Source organism: Leucopleurus acutus (genome assembly GCF_964270905.1).
Source record: "Leucopleurus acutus genome assembly, chromosome: 1".
Lineage (NCBI taxonomy): Eukaryota > Metazoa > Chordata > Mammalia > Artiodactyla > Delphinidae > Leucopleurus > Leucopleurus acutus.
In genome coordinates, this window is record NC_139142.1 from 86,167,865 (window position 1) to 86,185,053 (window position 17,189).

General features: G+C 52.7%; 1 protein-coding gene across 1 annotated transcript; it reads right to left on the reverse strand.

Annotated features, from left to right (window-relative positions):
• Positions 1-110: 110 nt before the first annotated feature.
• Positions 111-16,827, reverse strand: STRC (stereocilin; the record flags this gene model as incomplete). Its single annotated transcript, XM_082855646.1, has 29 exons — positions 111-199; positions 395-542; positions 639-736; positions 966-1,114; positions 1,306-1,448; positions 2,211-2,366; positions 3,003-3,172; positions 3,780-3,936; positions 4,156-4,246; positions 4,438-4,634; positions 5,046-5,181; positions 7,394-7,506; positions 7,620-7,743; positions 8,570-8,628; positions 8,937-9,062; positions 9,543-9,608; positions 9,781-9,948; positions 10,116-10,154; positions 10,438-10,620; positions 10,994-11,126; positions 11,395-11,510; positions 11,627-11,813; positions 11,982-12,148; positions 12,320-12,430; positions 12,541-12,603; positions 13,572-14,826; positions 15,575-15,599; positions 15,689-16,474; positions 16,782-16,827. 29 exons carry the CDS (start codon positions 16,825-16,827, stop codon positions 111-113), a joined length of 5,301 nt encoding a protein of 1,766 aa, XP_082711772.1.
• Between the last annotated feature and the right edge of the window lie 362 nt (positions 16,828-17,189).

The window sequence follows — 17,189 nt, forward strand, 5'->3', positions numbered from 1 at the left end:
AGGAATCCTCCTTCCTGAGGATAATTAGATTGCACTTCCATTTGCACTTTATTCATTATTACTTAAAATGTCTTTCCCAACAATCTCTCTCTTTAAGTGCAGAGACAGGCTCATAGCAGGTTGCCAAGAAAGTAGATGGTCAATGCCAGGGCCCAGGAGGGTTGTGACCAGTCCTGGAGGCCCCAGGCTGTGCTTCGACCTATAATGAGACAGAGAATGGAAAGAATATCACAGCTCTGCTCCACAGGAGCCATTGATACTTGGAAACTATCTGCCTGTAGATCCCTTCACTCCAGGACCTCCCTGAAGTGTTCTGTGAGCCAACCAGTACCAAGTTAGGGTTCAGATTCTGGGTCAGGGGTTGGTGGGTCAAGCTGTGCAGTTGGGAACTCACCCTGCTGTTCTGGGGTCTCCTTCCCCTCATACTGGGCCCATGCAACTGCTCGTCGCTGCTCAGGACTCAGAAAGGCCATTTGCTCAGGAGTGACAGCCACAGCCTGAACACTGGTGAGACTAGATAGCTGGGTGGGGCTGAACACCACCTAGGGGTGGAAGCAAGAATCAGGACATCCACTGTAGCCCTTGTTGGGCCCTGGCTCTCTTGTGGTCACCCCAGACCCCACTCCATCAATACTTACAGCAAATTTCGGAGGAGGGATGACAGAAATGGCCAGAGGGGTAAGGCCCTGGATCTGTCCTCGCAGCAGTGCTGAAAGAGCCAGGTCTGGGATTCCAGCTGTTGAAGCAAGTGGGATGGGCATGCAAATGTTATCTTATACTGGCCTTCTCCAGATAATCCCAAGGTATCCTACCATAGACCTTCCCCAACACATCTCCAACCTCTTACCTAAATACCTTCTCAGACTCCCACCTTAAGAATTCCAGAGCAGTCCTCCAACCAGTCCATCCATGGTATGGAAACCAACCCCTGACAACCAGCAGCAGCAGTGGCCAAGTCTCCCTACCTGCTATTGTACCAATTTCGGTGAAGATCTCAGGCCCCCAGTTACTGACTGGGCCAAAACCACCAGGCAGCACAAGGAGCTGGGCCAGAACCTCCAGTTGCTCCTCAGAACATGGGAGATGCAGGTTGCCCAGGAAGAGAGCTGCTTGGCTGTGGAAGAGTGGGAAGGAAGGGAGAAGGATTCAGCCATGGTGATAAGGGTCCATGGTCATGAGCTGATGGTAGAAATGGCTTCAGGTGAGATCCCTTCCTCCATGGGACCACTCCTGCATGATCCTTCCCTCCCCAGTGAGCCCACTTTTCCCTCAGCACCACCACCCACACCCTCCTCCACAGGTGACCTAAACTCCCAACTGTTGATATACTGCAGCTCCTCTGGCCGAAGTCCACAGAGCGTGTAACCCAGTGCAGTCAGGTGGAGGAAGTCCAGGTGGCTCACGTGCCGACCACTGTGCTTCAGGAAACTGGAGACCACAACCCGGAGCTGGGGTGGGGGTGGAGGCCACAGGGTAAGGAGAGAAGTCATGGGGAAGTCAGGGATGGGCAACTGCTTAGGGAAGGGACAAGTGCTACTGGATTTTTTATTATTAAGACCTGAAGATCCGGGCTTCCCTGGTGGCGCAGTGGTTAAGAATCCGCCTGCCAATGCAGGGGACATGGGTTTGAGCCCTGGACCAGGAAGATCCAACATGCCGCGGAGCAACTAAGCCCGTGCGCCACAACCACTTAGCCTGTGCTCTAAAGCCCACGTGCCACAACTACTGAGCCCTCGAGCCAAGACTACTGAAGCCCGCGTGCTCCGCAACAAGAGAAGCCACCGCAATGAGAAGCCCATGCAATGCAACCAAGAGTAGCTCCCGCTTGCCGCAGCCAGAGAAAGCCCGCGCACAGCAATGAAGACCCAACGCAGCCAAAAATAAATAAATAAAATAAGTAAATTTATTTAAAAAAAAAAAAGACCTGAAGATCCAATGGCCATGGGAAAGGTTGAGGATCCAAAAAAGAGAAGGATGGAAAAAAAGAAGGCCAAAGGGAAAGGAGGCAGAAGGAAGTAGTATGTGTCCAGGGCCTCAGAGTGAATAAATCACAGAGTTCCTAAGGCTACTAGTATGAGGTATTAGGAAAAGATAGAAAGAATGGCCAGGCAGGATCACAGGAAAGAAATTCCTTGGGCTTTATATGCCCTAGAGGCCTGTATCTGTGGGATGGGTGTTTGGAAGGTGGTAGAGAGGAGAGAAGATGTTACCTGGATGGAGCTCCAGCCATCTATCTGCCCCAGGGTGCTCAGCACACCCCAGTCAACCAGGTTCAGCTCCTGTAGTTCCCTCTCTCCTAGACCTATTAAGAGCCGACCCAGCTGCAGGATCTGCTCAGGACGGAATCCCCCGGGGGGACCCCACAACTAGAGAAAGAGAGGAAGAGTGTGAATGGAAAAAGCACTGGATTAAGAGTCAGAATGCTGGGTCTTAGTTTTGCCTCTGACCTTAGCTGTGTAACTCTGGACAAATCACTTGCCTTCTCTGGGTCTTTAATTTCTTCAACTGTAAAATGAGAGGACTGGATTAAGGTTCCTCTGACTAAGGTGTTATTAAAAGACTCTAGAGTCTCAGTAGTGAAGAATAGCAGACTCTAGTCCATGAGTTCTAAACTCTTACGTGCACCAGACTCTTGGGGTTTGGGGGCGGGCGGTGACTGTTAAGATGCAGATGCCCAGACCCCATCCTCAGAGATTCTTCTTCGGTGAGTCTAGCATGAGATCCTCAAATAAGCATTTAAAAAACCTGCTCCCTAGATGACTTTGATACACACTAAAGTTTGGTAACCACTTCTCTGGTCCCTCTACCCATTTCACTAGCTTCCTTCCCTCAGTATTCATCCCCTCTGACTTCCTACTCAGGATCCAAACCCTCTAATTCTTTTATCTCCTCTGTCCCCCACCCCTCACCCAGCTATCCATTCCCTTGTGTTCCATATCACACCCAGCCGGCTTCCTCATGTTATTCCACCTCCAACCCCAACTGGACTCTCCATCACTAACCTGTTTTGCTTTGCCCATCGCTGCCCGTAGTTCCTCAGGCCCAAGTCCTGGGTCTTCTGCAAACAGTGCTAGGCAGTCTTCAAAGTCTAAAAGCTCCATCTCTGCGATCTGGGTTGCAGACCAGGCTGATGGGAATGTTCCCCGTACATCTGCACAATTTGGCACAGGTTCTAAAGGGGGAAGGCAGGGCCAGGGGGTCAGTGTAGTACTAAAGTATGCCCAGAGAGATAGCTATAGATGGAATGACCCCCCCCCCAACCTTTGAAGGACAGGGCAATATGGGCAGCATGGCTCAAGGGATTACTACAGTGTGAGATTTATAGGACTCGATATTAGAACAAGTGACGAGAGGACAAGCCCCTCATTGTATAGATGGAAGACCGACGGGGTTGCTCAAGGACTGAATGGCAGATCTAGATTGGAACCCAGGTCCCTAGCCCCACAGTGTCACCTTCCTCCATCCTAAGCGTCTTCCCAGGAGAGAGCTCCACGCTTAATCAAGCCTAGAGCTGAGTTAGCTGTTAACAGGGATAAGCGAGCAGGGAAAGGGGAGTCCTGGGCTAAAAATATAATGAGTTATAAATTCCCAGAGCTATAGAACCCTAGAACTAGAAGAGACCTTGAAGATCATCCCTCACAACTCTGCTTTAGAGGTTAGAAAACCCCAGCCTAGAGAGAAGTTATACAAATCTGCTTAAAGGGCACAAGTCTGACTGCATTGTTGGATACTCTTTCCTGTACACCATGCTACATGTATGGGCATGTGGGGAGTTTCACCTGGGAGATCCTCTGCGGTGGGCCGCACAAACCCAGCTACCAGGGCTGCTTTCTTGGCAGTGAGCTGTGGCCCTGCACACAGCTGTCCAGCTCTGCTCTGCTCCCAGCTCTGCTGCTTTTCTAGGAGCCGCTCCAGGGTCTCTGGGCCCAAGGCCTCCTGGGTGAGAAGGTAGAAGGAGGGTGGGCAGAGCCGGGCAGGTCAGGGCCAGCTGCTACAGCTGTAATTCCAAAGTCCTGGCTCTTTTTAGCAGTCCCCCCCCCTTGCTAAATTTGGGCTTCACACCCTTTGCCCTCAACTTCCTTGGTCTTAGCTCCCTGGAACCAGCTCCCCAGTCCCCTCTCTGCTCTTACTCCCTCCCTTGTTCCTTCACCTCACCCTGGGGATCAAGGAAATAGCCTCGGGAGACAGAGTGAATACTAGGCGTCCTGCTTGCTCGACTTCATCCTGGCTCCATAACTCTGGTTTCCTGAGGGACAGAAAGAAGATCAGGGATTGGGATGCTGAGTGAACTGTGAGAAGGAAGAGGAAAGACATGCTGGGACTGGGGACTCAGGGCTCCAAGGACCTCAAGCATATTGAATGGGCTGCCACTGATAAGGGTGGTTGAGAGGGTGGGTGAAGAATGAGTTAGAATCTGAAGTTCCCGGAGGTCCGTACCCAAGAACAGGCTCCTGCAACAGCAGCCATCCCAGCTCTGTGGCAAATGGCTCTCCTAGGCAGATGCCCTGCAGCTGACTGAGATGGGCCAGCAGGATCTGTAGGGGGATCCGTCGTGTGCTCTCTATCCCCAGGAATCCAACCAAGGGACCCAATGTCTCCAGCACTTCCCTTGACACTGTTGTCTCCTTTGGAGCCTGGAGAGGGGCATCAGGCCTTGGGACAATGCACTGCTGTCTCAAAGGACCAGTCTCTTTGATCAAGACACCAAGACCTTTGACCTTGCCTCCCTCCAGCTCCCAACCCAAGACCCTATGAAGTTCATTGTCATTGTTCACTTTTCTAAACAATGAGCCCAAATAGGAGCAGGCAGGAAGACTGGGAGGTGGAATCCAAGGAATTCTTATACTCCAAGGGATATGGACAAGAAACATGAAGCAGACTATCAAGGACTAGAACACAGAGGTAGATCTAGGGGCTAAGGCCTTGTAGACAAAAACCTGTTTGGCAGCAAAAGTTCAGGTCTGGGCCTAGAAGACAGAGAGCATTGTCTGAGTGGTAAGAATGGCCCAGGCTACAGTTCTGAGTCTGATGGTGTGGACTCTTACCAAGTTTTCTAGTGCCCTTTCTGCCAGGGCTGCCCGGTGGGGTGGGGTCAGTTCCAGCAGCTGCTCTGGAGTGCCTCGTACCAGCTCCACCACCAACATAATGGATTCACTGGACAGTCTGTCCATCAACCGGATCCTATAGCAGTTTGACAGTGGGGGGACTCAGAATGGAGCCAAGTTGAGAAGGGACCACAGAATGCCACATTGCCCAGACAAGAGGTAACACTAGACCAAACCCTGTGGCCCTGGAAAGGAAGCCCCAGATCCAGTTCCCACCACAGTGCTTGCAGGGAGAGAACAAAGGGAGTGACGTATTTCCAGTCTTCTTGAGAAGTAACAAACAATCCTACCTCATCTAATGGAATCAAAAGCCCCAAATATTAAGTATCACTAAGTCCCCTCCCCCATTTTATTAAACACTGAGGTTCAAAGAGATCACATGGTGGGGTCTTCCTCTCAGTTCCTGTTTTCCACAGTACGACCCTTCCTCTACTTATTGTGAGAAGGTCCCCTCTCGTTCGTAGAGCACTATACAATTGACAAAGTTCTTTTAGGCGTTATCTCATTTGATCCTATGGCAAAACCTGGGGGTAAGAGAGGTATTTTCTCATCTCTCTTTTCACAAATGAGGAATGCGGGTCTTCCAACTTATGGTCCAGGATCTTTCACCTCATCCAGGTCTTTGGGATTCTAAATGATCTCCAAGAACCAATATATTTAAATAGGTTTGAAAGGCATTTTTTAAAAAGCCATTTTGCCAAAAAATCAGAAGTGACACCAGGTACTCTATCTAGGGTTGCCAAGTCTGGAACTGGAACAAGTAGTACAAAAGCCAAAATCTGTGGGAAGGTCTATAAACATGTAAGGATGGAGTCACCTCCCAGAACGACCAACACCAGCTTTTTCCTACTCTGACTTACAGTTCAGTTGGCAATGGGGTGAGCATGGGGGCAAAATGGGAAAAGAAGCCTGTGAGTGAGATACTCATAAACTCCTAGAGTATCTAGTTTAGGAGCCGCCTTAGGTTCATCTAGTCTTCTCTCTCCTCATGCATACTTGAATTTGCTCTACAACATTCCTGCTATGGGGCCATCCAGACTAGGCTTGAATAGCTCCAGTGGCCAGGAACTCACTACCACAATTTTCCTCATATTGTGTAAAAATCTGATTTACATTCGCTGGTACTAGTCATGCCCAGTGGGGCCATTCAGAAACATGCCAATCTATTTTCTATTTGATAGCCCCTGGGGTATTTGAAGGTATTTATCACATGCTTCATACATTTTATCTTTACCTACTCCTCTGAGAACACAGTTCCCTAAGCAGACTACAGTCCTGTGGGGCAGAATTGAATCATTACCTTCCTCATTTTTTATTTTTATTTTTATTTTTGGCCATGCCATGTGGCTTGTGGGATCTCAGTTCCATGACCAGGGATTGAACCTGGGCCATGGCAGTGAAAGCCCGGAATCCTAACCACTAGGCCACCAGGGAACTTCTACCTCCCTCATTTTAAATATTCTACCTCTATTAATGTGGCCTAGGTTATAATAAGATTGCTTGGGGACTTCCCTGGTGGTCCAGTGGCTAAGACTCCATGCACCCAATACAGGGGGCCCAGGTTCAATCCCCGGTCAGGGAACTAGATCCCACATGCTGCAACTAAGAGTTCGCATGCCACAACTAAAGATCCCGCATGCTGCAACTAAAGATTCCCGCACGCAGCAAATGAAGATCCCATGTGTTGCAACTAGGACCCAACGCAGCCGAATAAATAAATATTAAATATATATATATACATATATATATATATATATTGCTTGGCAGCTCACATCACAATGTTGCCACCCTCAGGTGTCCCATACTGGGGCCTTGTTTGGGGAGCCAGTCAATACCTAGAGCAACTTTGTTTTTCGTTTTTAAAAAAATATTTACTTATTTAGGCTGCACCAGGTCTTAGTTGCAGCACGCGGGATCTTCGTTGTGGTATGTGGGATCTTTAGTTGTGTCATGCGGTATCTTTGTTGCTGCATGCGGACTCCGTTGCGGTATGCGGACTTCTTAGTTGCAGCATGCGAACTCTTACTTGCGGCATGCATGCGGGATCTAGTTCCCCTACCAGGGATCGAACCTGGGACCCCTGCATTGGGAGCATGCAGTCTTACCCACTGGACCACCAGGAAAGTTCCCCTAGCACAACTTTGAAAAGAATCCTCTGATTTAGGCCGTAACTTATGTCAAGGAACCACCAGACAGAAAAACACCACCTCTAAGGTATTTCCTAAGGGCAGATCTTCTACCCTAGGTTGAGCCTTCTGAGAATCCAGTATCTCCAACTGTAGCCTTACGGTAAGTCCAGGAGTAGCTTGGTGTCCAGCCCACTCAGTTCTGGCCCCAGGGTTGCCAGCTCTGGCTCTGGCATTGTCATCCTCCTCTGTAGCTCTGCCCAGATACAGGTCCTCTGTAGGACAGGGTAGGGAAGCAGGTTTAGGACAGAGCTGAGCATAGAGGCTGGGTTCTATACCCAGCGTCCCCGCCTCCCTGCTCCCACTAATGTGCAAGCACCCCTCTCACCAGGCTCCCTCGAACCCCAGTGGGCAGTTGATAGATCATGTGTACCACTTCAAGGAAGTCTGCCATTGAGTTGATCTGCTGCAGAAACTCACAGGACATGCCCCCTGCCAGAGTACCCAGAACCCTGTAGATGTGTGAGTGGGTAGATGCTCATTCAACACGTGCCACAGCCTGTCTGCTCCTTGATATCAACATTCTCAACACAAGTACAGATGTTCATTTACGGTAATTTACAGTTTGAGAAATATCTTTCCATAGATATTCTCACTGGCTTCCCACAACATCATCACTGTTTATCAGAGAAGAAAATAAAGATTTACAGAGGTCAGGTGACATTCCCAGCATCATTCTACTAGAAATGTGGTAAAGTGAGACTAGAGCCACGTCTTCAGAAGCCTATGGTTCTTTCACTGTGGGTGGAAGTAAGGTGATACTTAACTCCTGTTTATTCCTGCTTGGTCAGTGGCTCTGAAGGATTAATTAGCAAATGTCTACCAGAAGCTTACACTGGGCCTGACACTGTATTAAGTACCTTTTATGCCTTATCTCATTTAATCTTCACAACCTATAGGAAGGTACCATTTTATTTATTTATTTTTAAAATTTTTATTGGAGTATAGTTGATTTACAATGCTGTGGTAGTAGGAAGGTACCATTTTAATTCTTATTCTACAGAAGGAAAAATTGAAGCTTAGAGAGGTTAAATGACTTGCCCAGGATCACAAACAGGTGATGGGGCTAGGACCTGAACCCAATCAGGATAGATACTGTGCTATGGAAGGGCAGGAGGGTCAGGGGAGGAGGAGCCAGAAGAAGACCCCCAGGCTGAGGCTATGCATCACTGATCCTCACACCCCCACTCCCCCACATATCACATGGTGCCTGGCACATGGTAAGCACTCAAAAAATGTTAGTTGAATTAAACTCACAGCTCAACACAAGTTACTCACTGCAGATCCCTGAGGGTCAGGTTGGTGGGCACCTGCATCTTCTTCCAGAGAAACTGTGCCTATAGGAGAAAGAAAGAGGAGCCACTTCCCAGCAGAGATATTGCCCAAGGACCTATGATGCCTTGGACCCACTGTTGCCTCTCCACCCTGTGGGTCCCACCAGCCTCCTACTCTCCCAAATGCCCACTGCTGAGACAGAGAGAGAGAGAGAGACAGAAATGAGGCAATAGGGAGGAGGGAAAAAGAAAGAGCAAAGTAGGTCACATCATAAGGGATGCTAGGGATAATGTGCCGTATGCCTGAGGGATAGGTGAGGGAGGTGGAAAGTAGTGAGAGAAGGGAGTTCTGGGGTAGTGGGAAGAATTACCTGCTGCTCAGACCAGGGCAGCTCCCGGTAACGCCTTCGGTTAGCCAGAAGAGCAGCAGAGTCCAGCTGTAGCAGCTTTAGTGGGAGCAGAGGCAGCAGGCAGTCTGGCCAGGTGGTGGGGATAGGCTGCCGGTGGGGTGGGTGTAGCAGTGTAGTGATAGGTGAAAGGGTCTGGACTCAGGCCTCAAAGAAGAAGGGGAACCATGGGGGCAGGAAGGGACCAAAACTAGGAGAAGGGTGGAATGGCATGTGCCACTCTAACAGGGCACACCCAAGAGCCCTCACATAAAAGGCCGTGGTGGTCAAGTGTCACTGTTGATTAGGCACCTGATGGACTAAACTCCCTCAGTTTCTCAGAGCCTTGGTCCCTTTATCTGAAAACAGGATGACTGGCCTGGAAGATTTCTCAGACCCTTGTGGCTTTGACATTCTAGGATGTCATGCTGTCCTGCAACTGGCTCTGGGGAGAGCTACGAATGTCTTGGTGGGCACAGAGCTAGCTTGGACTCTTGGGGCCACTGCAGGGAGAGAATGTGGGGCAGCACCAGCCATATGAAACATCCCTGGGATGTGGAGGGGAGCTCAGTCGGGAGAAACCACACGTACCTGACCAGGGATACACACAGCTGCACTGGCACCTGTTGCACCCATGTTTTTAACTCCATCTTTCACCTGCATGAGAATTAGATGCGTGTATGTATGTGTGTGTGTGTGTGTGTGTGTGTGTGTGTGTGTGTGTAAAAGTGATGAGGTTTGAGGGGCCTTCCCTGAGCACAGGGAAGATGCCCTCCTCCCAACCAGAGCCCTCATCCCTGATTGGCCATCCTCCCTGCTCCTCTCATACCCGAAAGGTCTGCAGCAGTGCTGCGGTCTGGCAGGCTGAGAGGCGTGACAGTTCAGGGGCCAGGCAGGAACAGGCCCCAACCAGAACTCGCCTAGGGATGGCCTGGAATGTCTGGGAGCTGAGGCCTGGAAGCAGAGGGTGCAAGGAGCAGAGTTCCTCCAGGGACAGCTGGGGAGCAAGAGAGACAAGAGGCCTGAAGAAGCTGGGCCAGGTGGTAGGGAAGAGGACAATCACAGTACAGAAAGGCGGCAGGTATGAGGGGAGCTGAGAGGGAGCCAGGGAAAGTGGGGTGGACAGAGAGCTCTGGGGGATGTTGAGAAGTTGCTGCTACTCACGTCACGCCTAGGAAGGAGCCGTCCAAGCAGTAGGGCAGCCTAAGGGAGGATGGGACAGGAAACAACAGCTCTAAGGTCCTGGCAGCCAGGTCCCAAGCAGGTCCCTAGGGCCCGCCCTCCAAAACTTCCAGCTCCCTCTCTACCACACCAGTGACCAGCCTGGCTCTGGGCTCTTCTTCATCTGAGGAAGGGGGTTGAGGGAGTCCTCCTTGGGACAGAGGAAAAGGAGGCTTCAGGGGGCCCAATGGTATCCTTGAATGTAATTCTCTTGACTGAGGTTCCGTGGGTGGCAGATGGAAGCCAGGGAGTGAGATAGGCCCACCTGGGCAGGTGTGACACTGGTTCCTTGCAGCGCAGGAAGCATGGCTCTAAGCTGGGGCTCTGACAGCTCCTGCAGGAAGCGGAGGCCCAGCTGAGGGAAGAGAGGGGTCCAAACTCGAAGCTCCTGGGGGCTCAGCACAGTTCCTCCAGATGAGCGCAACACCCCCAGAAGTTCATATGCTACCTGTAACCAAAGAAGGTCTGGGACTGGAGAGAAAAGACAGGTGAACCTTAAGCCTCCTCTCTAATCCCACATCTGGATTTCCCAGGGCCTGGATAATGGCTTGGAACCAGGGATGGGAGAGGAGCAGATTGGGTTCAAGACATCAAAGGATATGTTCGAGATGTCATAGACCAGATGGAGCAGGGTCCCGAAGGGGTGGTAACAGATAAGAATGGCCATGGAGTAAGGAAGTAAGGAATGAAGGTAGCCAAGGTGGGACAAGGGCTGGCACCAACTGTGCTCAAGCTTGGTTGAGATGACTGGGCACATCCTCTACACAGACCACCCCCCACGGGAAGCCTGGAGTCTTGTAGGCCTGTGCCGAGGGGCTCACCCGTCCTTGTGGGCTGAGGGTCCCGTTGGCCGCACATTCCAGCAGCCCCTGTTCTACCGGCCCCATTGGATCGTTCAAGGGTACCAGGCTCTGCAGCTCCTCAGGGCTCAGGAAACAGGCGAGGGGCCCCAGCCTGAAGAGGGCACGAAGCTGGCCTTCACTGAGGCTGGTACTAAGGCTGGTACTAAGGCAGGGACCATGTGGGTACATGGAGCAAGCACTCCAACCGCTAAACTAGGAAATACGGATGCCAGAGACAGGCCTCTCTCCTGGAGCCCTACACCGCCAGAGGCCACTGCCTACTCTCTTGCCCCTTCCTTTCTAGGACCCCAACCCATCATGGCAGCTGTACCTGCCTCTCCCCGGCTCTGGCCGTGATCACCGGTCCCACAACCACTCACCTGCGCACCTGCTCCTCTCCATCCTGGACACTCTGGTTCACCAGGCTGCGCAGCACATGTCGGGCGTGTCCTGGCCCAAGACCTGCCGCTGGCCAGCTATCCTCCAGGGCCTGGATCTGAGATGGGGAAGGTCAGCTTGTGTTGGGGTCACTGTGGGACTAGGAGACATGCCACTGACTCCCATCCCACCTATCAGAAAACAGCCTAGTCAAATAAAGGATCGTCCACATACCTGATGAGGGCTGAGTTGCAGAAAGTTCTCCAGAGGCAGATGGGGGAGCAGGGGCAGTGCTGCCCATAGCAGCTCCTGGGGCCAGGCGGGCACTTCCCCAAACAGCTCAGGGGCCAGCAGTCGCCGTGCCAGAGCCTCCTTCTGTTCAGGCCTCATTTCAGGGCTGTAATTCCGGATGGCAGCCAGGCTGGGGAGAGTAATGGGTCTTAGCCCTTGGCCCTGTTCCCTGGCTCTGTGGAGACCTGCTGTCATGGACAGGAAGGAGACTCCCCAGTTTTAATCGAAGGGGCTGCTCTAGGTGGGGGGGATTGGCCTGACCCTGATAGGGTCAGGAGGAGTGGTACAAGGTCCTTACACACTGTCATTGGCCAACAGGGATGGTGGGAAGCGCATCAGGTCGGAGACAGCCAAGAAGGGGATGAGTGGTGAGAGATCGATGAAGAGCTGGGAGGTGAGGCGCGGGTACCGCTGGAGCAGCAAGGCTGTCAAACGACCCAGGGCCTGCTCCTCAGATGGTGGCACCTGTGGGGGCACAGGAATGAATGCCGGCTCTGGGGATGCCCACTCTTCTGGCCATCTCCCCGGCTGAGTTCCTCCTTCTGCTAGAGCGAGCCCATTGCCTACCTAGTTCCAGGTGCTCTTGATTCCTAGATTTCCCCCGCCACCCTCGTTCCCTTCTCCCTCCGTGCCCACCTGCATCTGGGCCCAGGAACGGTGCATGAGCGTCAGGAAGCCCTGAGCAGCCTCGCTCTCCGCTGAAAGCACCAGCTGCTGGAGATTTTCTGGCGGCATGTGCAGGTAGGCCTGGGAGTAGGAGGTCATGGTGGTTATGGCCTCACTGGGCAGGGACCTCAGGCCACAGCTATCACCCAGTCTACCCGCATACTGCCCCCCCACCCCCCCGCATCTGTTACCTGCACTAGAATCTGCAGGGCCCAAACACTCTTCTCCCTCTGGAGCAGATCCCACAGCACAGGCTGGAGGGGAGACAGACAAGATGCCAAGAGAGCTGTCTCCTCTGTCCCTCCTGCGGCTTCCCCAGGCACTCCAACTCCACTTGCTAGAATGCTTGTCCTTCATCCGAAGCTAGTATGTGTGTCTGCTCAGATGTTACACTCCTTTAGGTCAGGGACCACGTCTGCTATAGCCTTTCCCATGCCAGGGCCATAGTTGGCTCAGTAAATACTTGTAGATATGAACCAAATTATTACATTTCACTGGTCCCAGGACTCGAGAAAGTGGGCCCTAACATGGAGTAAGGAATCTTTATATTCCCTACAGAACCTAGCAAAGTGCCTTACAAGTAAGCGGAACTCAATGAATGAACTAAGGTATTCACATATTCCAGCCCCTTCACTCTACAGAGAAGAAACTGAAGCCCAGGAAAACCAAATTAAATTACTCGCCTAAAACCTCACTTGTGGCATAGTTGAACCTGAAACCCAACTCTTCTAATTTGCAATCACCCTGAGTTTTTCTCATTTCTGCCTGATCTTCCTATATTTTGCCAGTTTCCAATTCTCACTCTCTAGGGACAGAATTAGAGTCCTCTAACTTGATCCCTCTCCTTTCCGGAGCACAAAGGGGGAAAATCAAAAAGTCAGGAAGAATAATGAGATAACATTTATTATATATTGTTTTTATATCATATACTAGCGCTAAGGCCACAGCATGTGTTATCGGATGTAATCCTTACAGCCACCCTAAAAAGAGTGGCACCATTATTCTCCCCATTCGTTTGCAGATGACAAAAATATTGCTCAGAGAGGTTAAAAACTTGTCCAGGGTTGATCACAGAACTAAGATGTAAACCCAAGCCTGTATGACTCCAGAGCTGTGGGCTTAACCGCTGCACTACACTACTGCCTCTCAGTAATATAGTAGAGAATTCCCATGGAGGCCCTTCCCTCTGTTCCAGGAGCTTTCACCTTGGCAGATCACTCACGCTGAAGCAGGCCAGCAGCTCCATCTTGCTTACACCAGAGCTGGAGCTGTCAGTGGGGTCAAAGTCCAGGGGGTCCGGCTGCTCCTCCTGTTCCAGGTACTCCCCGACTGTCCGCAGCACACTGCGGCGGCCCTCGGGGCGGAAGGCATCCCAGAAGGAGCAGTTGTCTGGGAGACTGGAGAGCATCAGGGCCTGACCCAGCATCCCCTGGGCCTCCTTCCCTCCGGCCCCTGGACCCAGGAGGAAGGTCAGCAGGCGCAGGAGATAGTGTAGGCGTGTGGGGTGTGCAGGGGCCGGCACGGAGGACTGACAGCGTGGCAGCTGGGACAGCATGCCAAGCAGGAAGGGGCCTGGGGCCAGGCAAAGTGGGGACGGTCCCAGTGGGGGCTGAGAGGGCAGAAGAGGGCCCAGTAACCCCTCCAAGAAGCAAGTATCATTGCCCCCACGGCTTATCCTGCACTGGCCCGCTAGCCAAGGCCAGGAGGGCACCAGGGCCTCGTACATGGTGTCATTGGCACAGACCATCATCAGGAAGCTGCCCCCATCTGGGCAGCGTTCCCCACACGGTCCAATGTGGCAGGGTGGGGAGGCCGTGACATCCGGGGTGGGGCCCTGGCACACATGCTGAACCCAAGCCTGGTTGCTGGGGGGCACAGCCTGCAGGCTCGCCTCCCTACACAGCCGCTCAGCCCACAGAGTCTCGTTCTCCAAGAAGCAGCCCCAGAAGATCTCTGGGGTGATGGGGACAGGGGGCAGGCCTTCAGGGCAGCTGGTAGGGGGTGGGAGCAGGCCCGCACAGAGCCGCTTTACCAAGCGGCGGTTGGGAAACGACAGGGTGGAAAAGGGGAGGTCGCTACAGATTGCCTCCAGGAACTCTTCGGGAAACTGGTCGTGGCAGGCCTGGAGCCAGCCTTGGGCACCTGGTGCCCATGAGACTGCATACCACACAGCTGTCTGACAGATGGCAGCAGTGCTGGGAGGGGGCTGCGGGGAGACAGGCTTAATGTGCTGGCAGATCACGTAGAGGGTGAAGTTGGAAATGCTGTAGTGCGGTGCTGGGCCTGCGGAGTTCTCGCAGAGGGCCTCCAGAGAGATGGCCCGCCGCTGGCGAGGGCTGATGTGGGCTGAGGGCTGGGAAGTCCTGGGCAGAGGCACAGCTGTGCTCAGGCATTGGAGGAGCGCGGGGGGTGGAGGTGGCGATCCAGACAGAAAGCCCAATGCCCGCACATCCCAGGAGAGATTGTGCCGGATGCCCCTGTATGCAGAGGGAGGAGCAGGTGAGCATCTGATCAGTTTACATGTCCTCAGGTTGAGACTTCTGGCCCCAGCCCAGAGCCCTGCAGGGAGGGTGGCAAGCACAGGCTTTTCCAAAAGTGAGGTCGCTGGGAGTACTGGTGTTACCGGTTTAAATGTTGGAATGGGGGGAAAGGGGAGAGAGATCTGTCCCGCCAAGGCATAAAAATCACCTAGGAGCAGTTGGAGTCCCTTCTGTCCACCCGGCCCCCTTCTTTCTCCTTTCTGCATACGCTTTTAGGCAGCTTAAACACAACCCTTGGTTGGCCTCAGATCAGGAAATCTGCCCAGCAACTGAATATGTCCGTCTGTGCTCTGGCACTGTTGTACTGAAACAGTAAGGGGTGGAGGAAGCAATCCCGTCCTTTCTTTCCATACCCCATCTTTATTAGTTAACATTTATCAAGCACCATGTGCAAGGCACAGTTCTAAGTGGTTTACACATATAGTATCAACTCATTTAATCCCTTGCAAAAACTCTGAGGTAGTTAATATTATCCATATTTCCCAAGTGGGGAAACTGAGGCATAGAATGAAGCTATAACCTGCCCAAGGTCACATGGCTAGGAAGAGGTAGAGCTGGGACACCAACCTCGATAGTCACACTCAAAAACCTGTAAACTACACCCCTCCCATCAGTTTCCTCTTCCCCTCTGGAGGCTGATGACGTCCCACACCCAATCCCTCAGAATTCCTCTCCTGTTACTTACCACAAGAGCAGCTGCTGAAGATTGCCTAGGAGGGAAAGAGTAAGGAAGAGAACTACCCCAGTCTCACTCTTCCTTGCCCTGCCACAGCCCAGCCCCAGACCCAGCAGCACTCACCTCCCTGGCACTGCCCATTGACATCAGGCTCTGGTTGCCCCAGAATGGAAAAGACCTCATCCTGCAGGGAGTCAGTGACTCGGAGCAGCCCCTCCTGGAAGGTAGCATAGAGGGGGGCCCCCACTGTGCGCAGCAGACCTCCCCAAAGAGCCTCCTCAGAGCCCAGCTCCCCCACTGGGGTGAGCAAAGCCAACAGACCCTGCAAAAGGTGGGGGGCTGGCTCCCTCCCATCGAGGCCTGTGGCATTGGCGAGGTCCACGCTGGGCTGCACCTGCACCAGGGCCTGCCAGCGTGTGCCCTCTAACAACAGCAGCAGAGAAGGCAACCAGTCAGCTGCCAGAACGCAGTCAGAGGGCCCATCACGGGTGCATGGGGGCCGGGTAGGGCTAGGGGGTCCCCCGGGAACTAAGGCTCCCAGCAGCACCTCTGCAAGTCCACTCAGCACACCTGCCTGGTGCCCCAGGAAGTCCCGGGGGGTCTGCTCATGTCCCAGCAGTGCCAGCACATCCCCCAGCAGCCCCAGCATTGGCTCCCAGTCTGGGCTGCCTCTCAGCGTCACTAAGAAATCATGGAGCCGGAGGGCAGGGGGCTGGAGAGGTGGGGGCTCTCCCACCGGTCCCTCCCCCATCCTCCCAGGCTCAAAGGAAGAAGAAATGTTGGCCAGGAATGCAGAGAACCGTGAGCGGCTGAGGGACCCCTGGGGAGCCTGGTCCAGAACGGAGAGCCAAGACTTCAGGAGGGAGAGACCAGGGTCCAGGGACTGAGGCCCAGTAGGGGCCAGAGTCACTGTAAGAAGAGAAACCAGAGATCACTGAAAGGGAAAAGCCTGGAACCCAAATTCAGCCCTGCCCTGGAGCCCAGTCCCTGCCTAGATATAAAGATGAGGTGAAAAAGATGGTGAGCTGAGTTCCTTTCAACACCCTACAGTAAGTCTTGGCCTGATTTCTTAACCCTCATTTTCTCCCTTAGCTCCAGTCTCCGCCCCTCTTCCTTGCCCCTTTATTTTTTCTCAAACCAGTTAATCTCTGCATTCTTAAGTCTCTTTCCAGCAACCATCCCCTTCATCCCCAGCCCAGCTCACTGTTCCTCTCACCTCCACAGGATAGCAGCAGCACCAGGGCCCAGAGGCTCAGAGCCATGTTTCCAGGTAAGCGCTGGTACTAGAGGTGAGTTCTGGTTATTCTCACCTTGTGTGGGATAGCCAGGTGAGGGCAGGGCACTGCAGGCAGCCTGAGTCTCCACTGACACTGTAGTGTGGTCTTTCAGGAAACAATATCCGTAACCTGACAGCAGGTTTGTCACCTGAGCCACTGAATACCTGATCCTTTGGCTTTGGAGAAGGGTGTGCCTGTCAGAGGGACCAATGATAGGGGATCCCAGGGGGCCCTCAGAGGAACCCAAGGATATAACTTCAGTGAGGAGCCAGGATGCAGATAGGAGTAGGCAGACATAGAGATGGAACAGTTCTGGAGATCAGGAGTGTAATCTGGGAGGGTCTGCA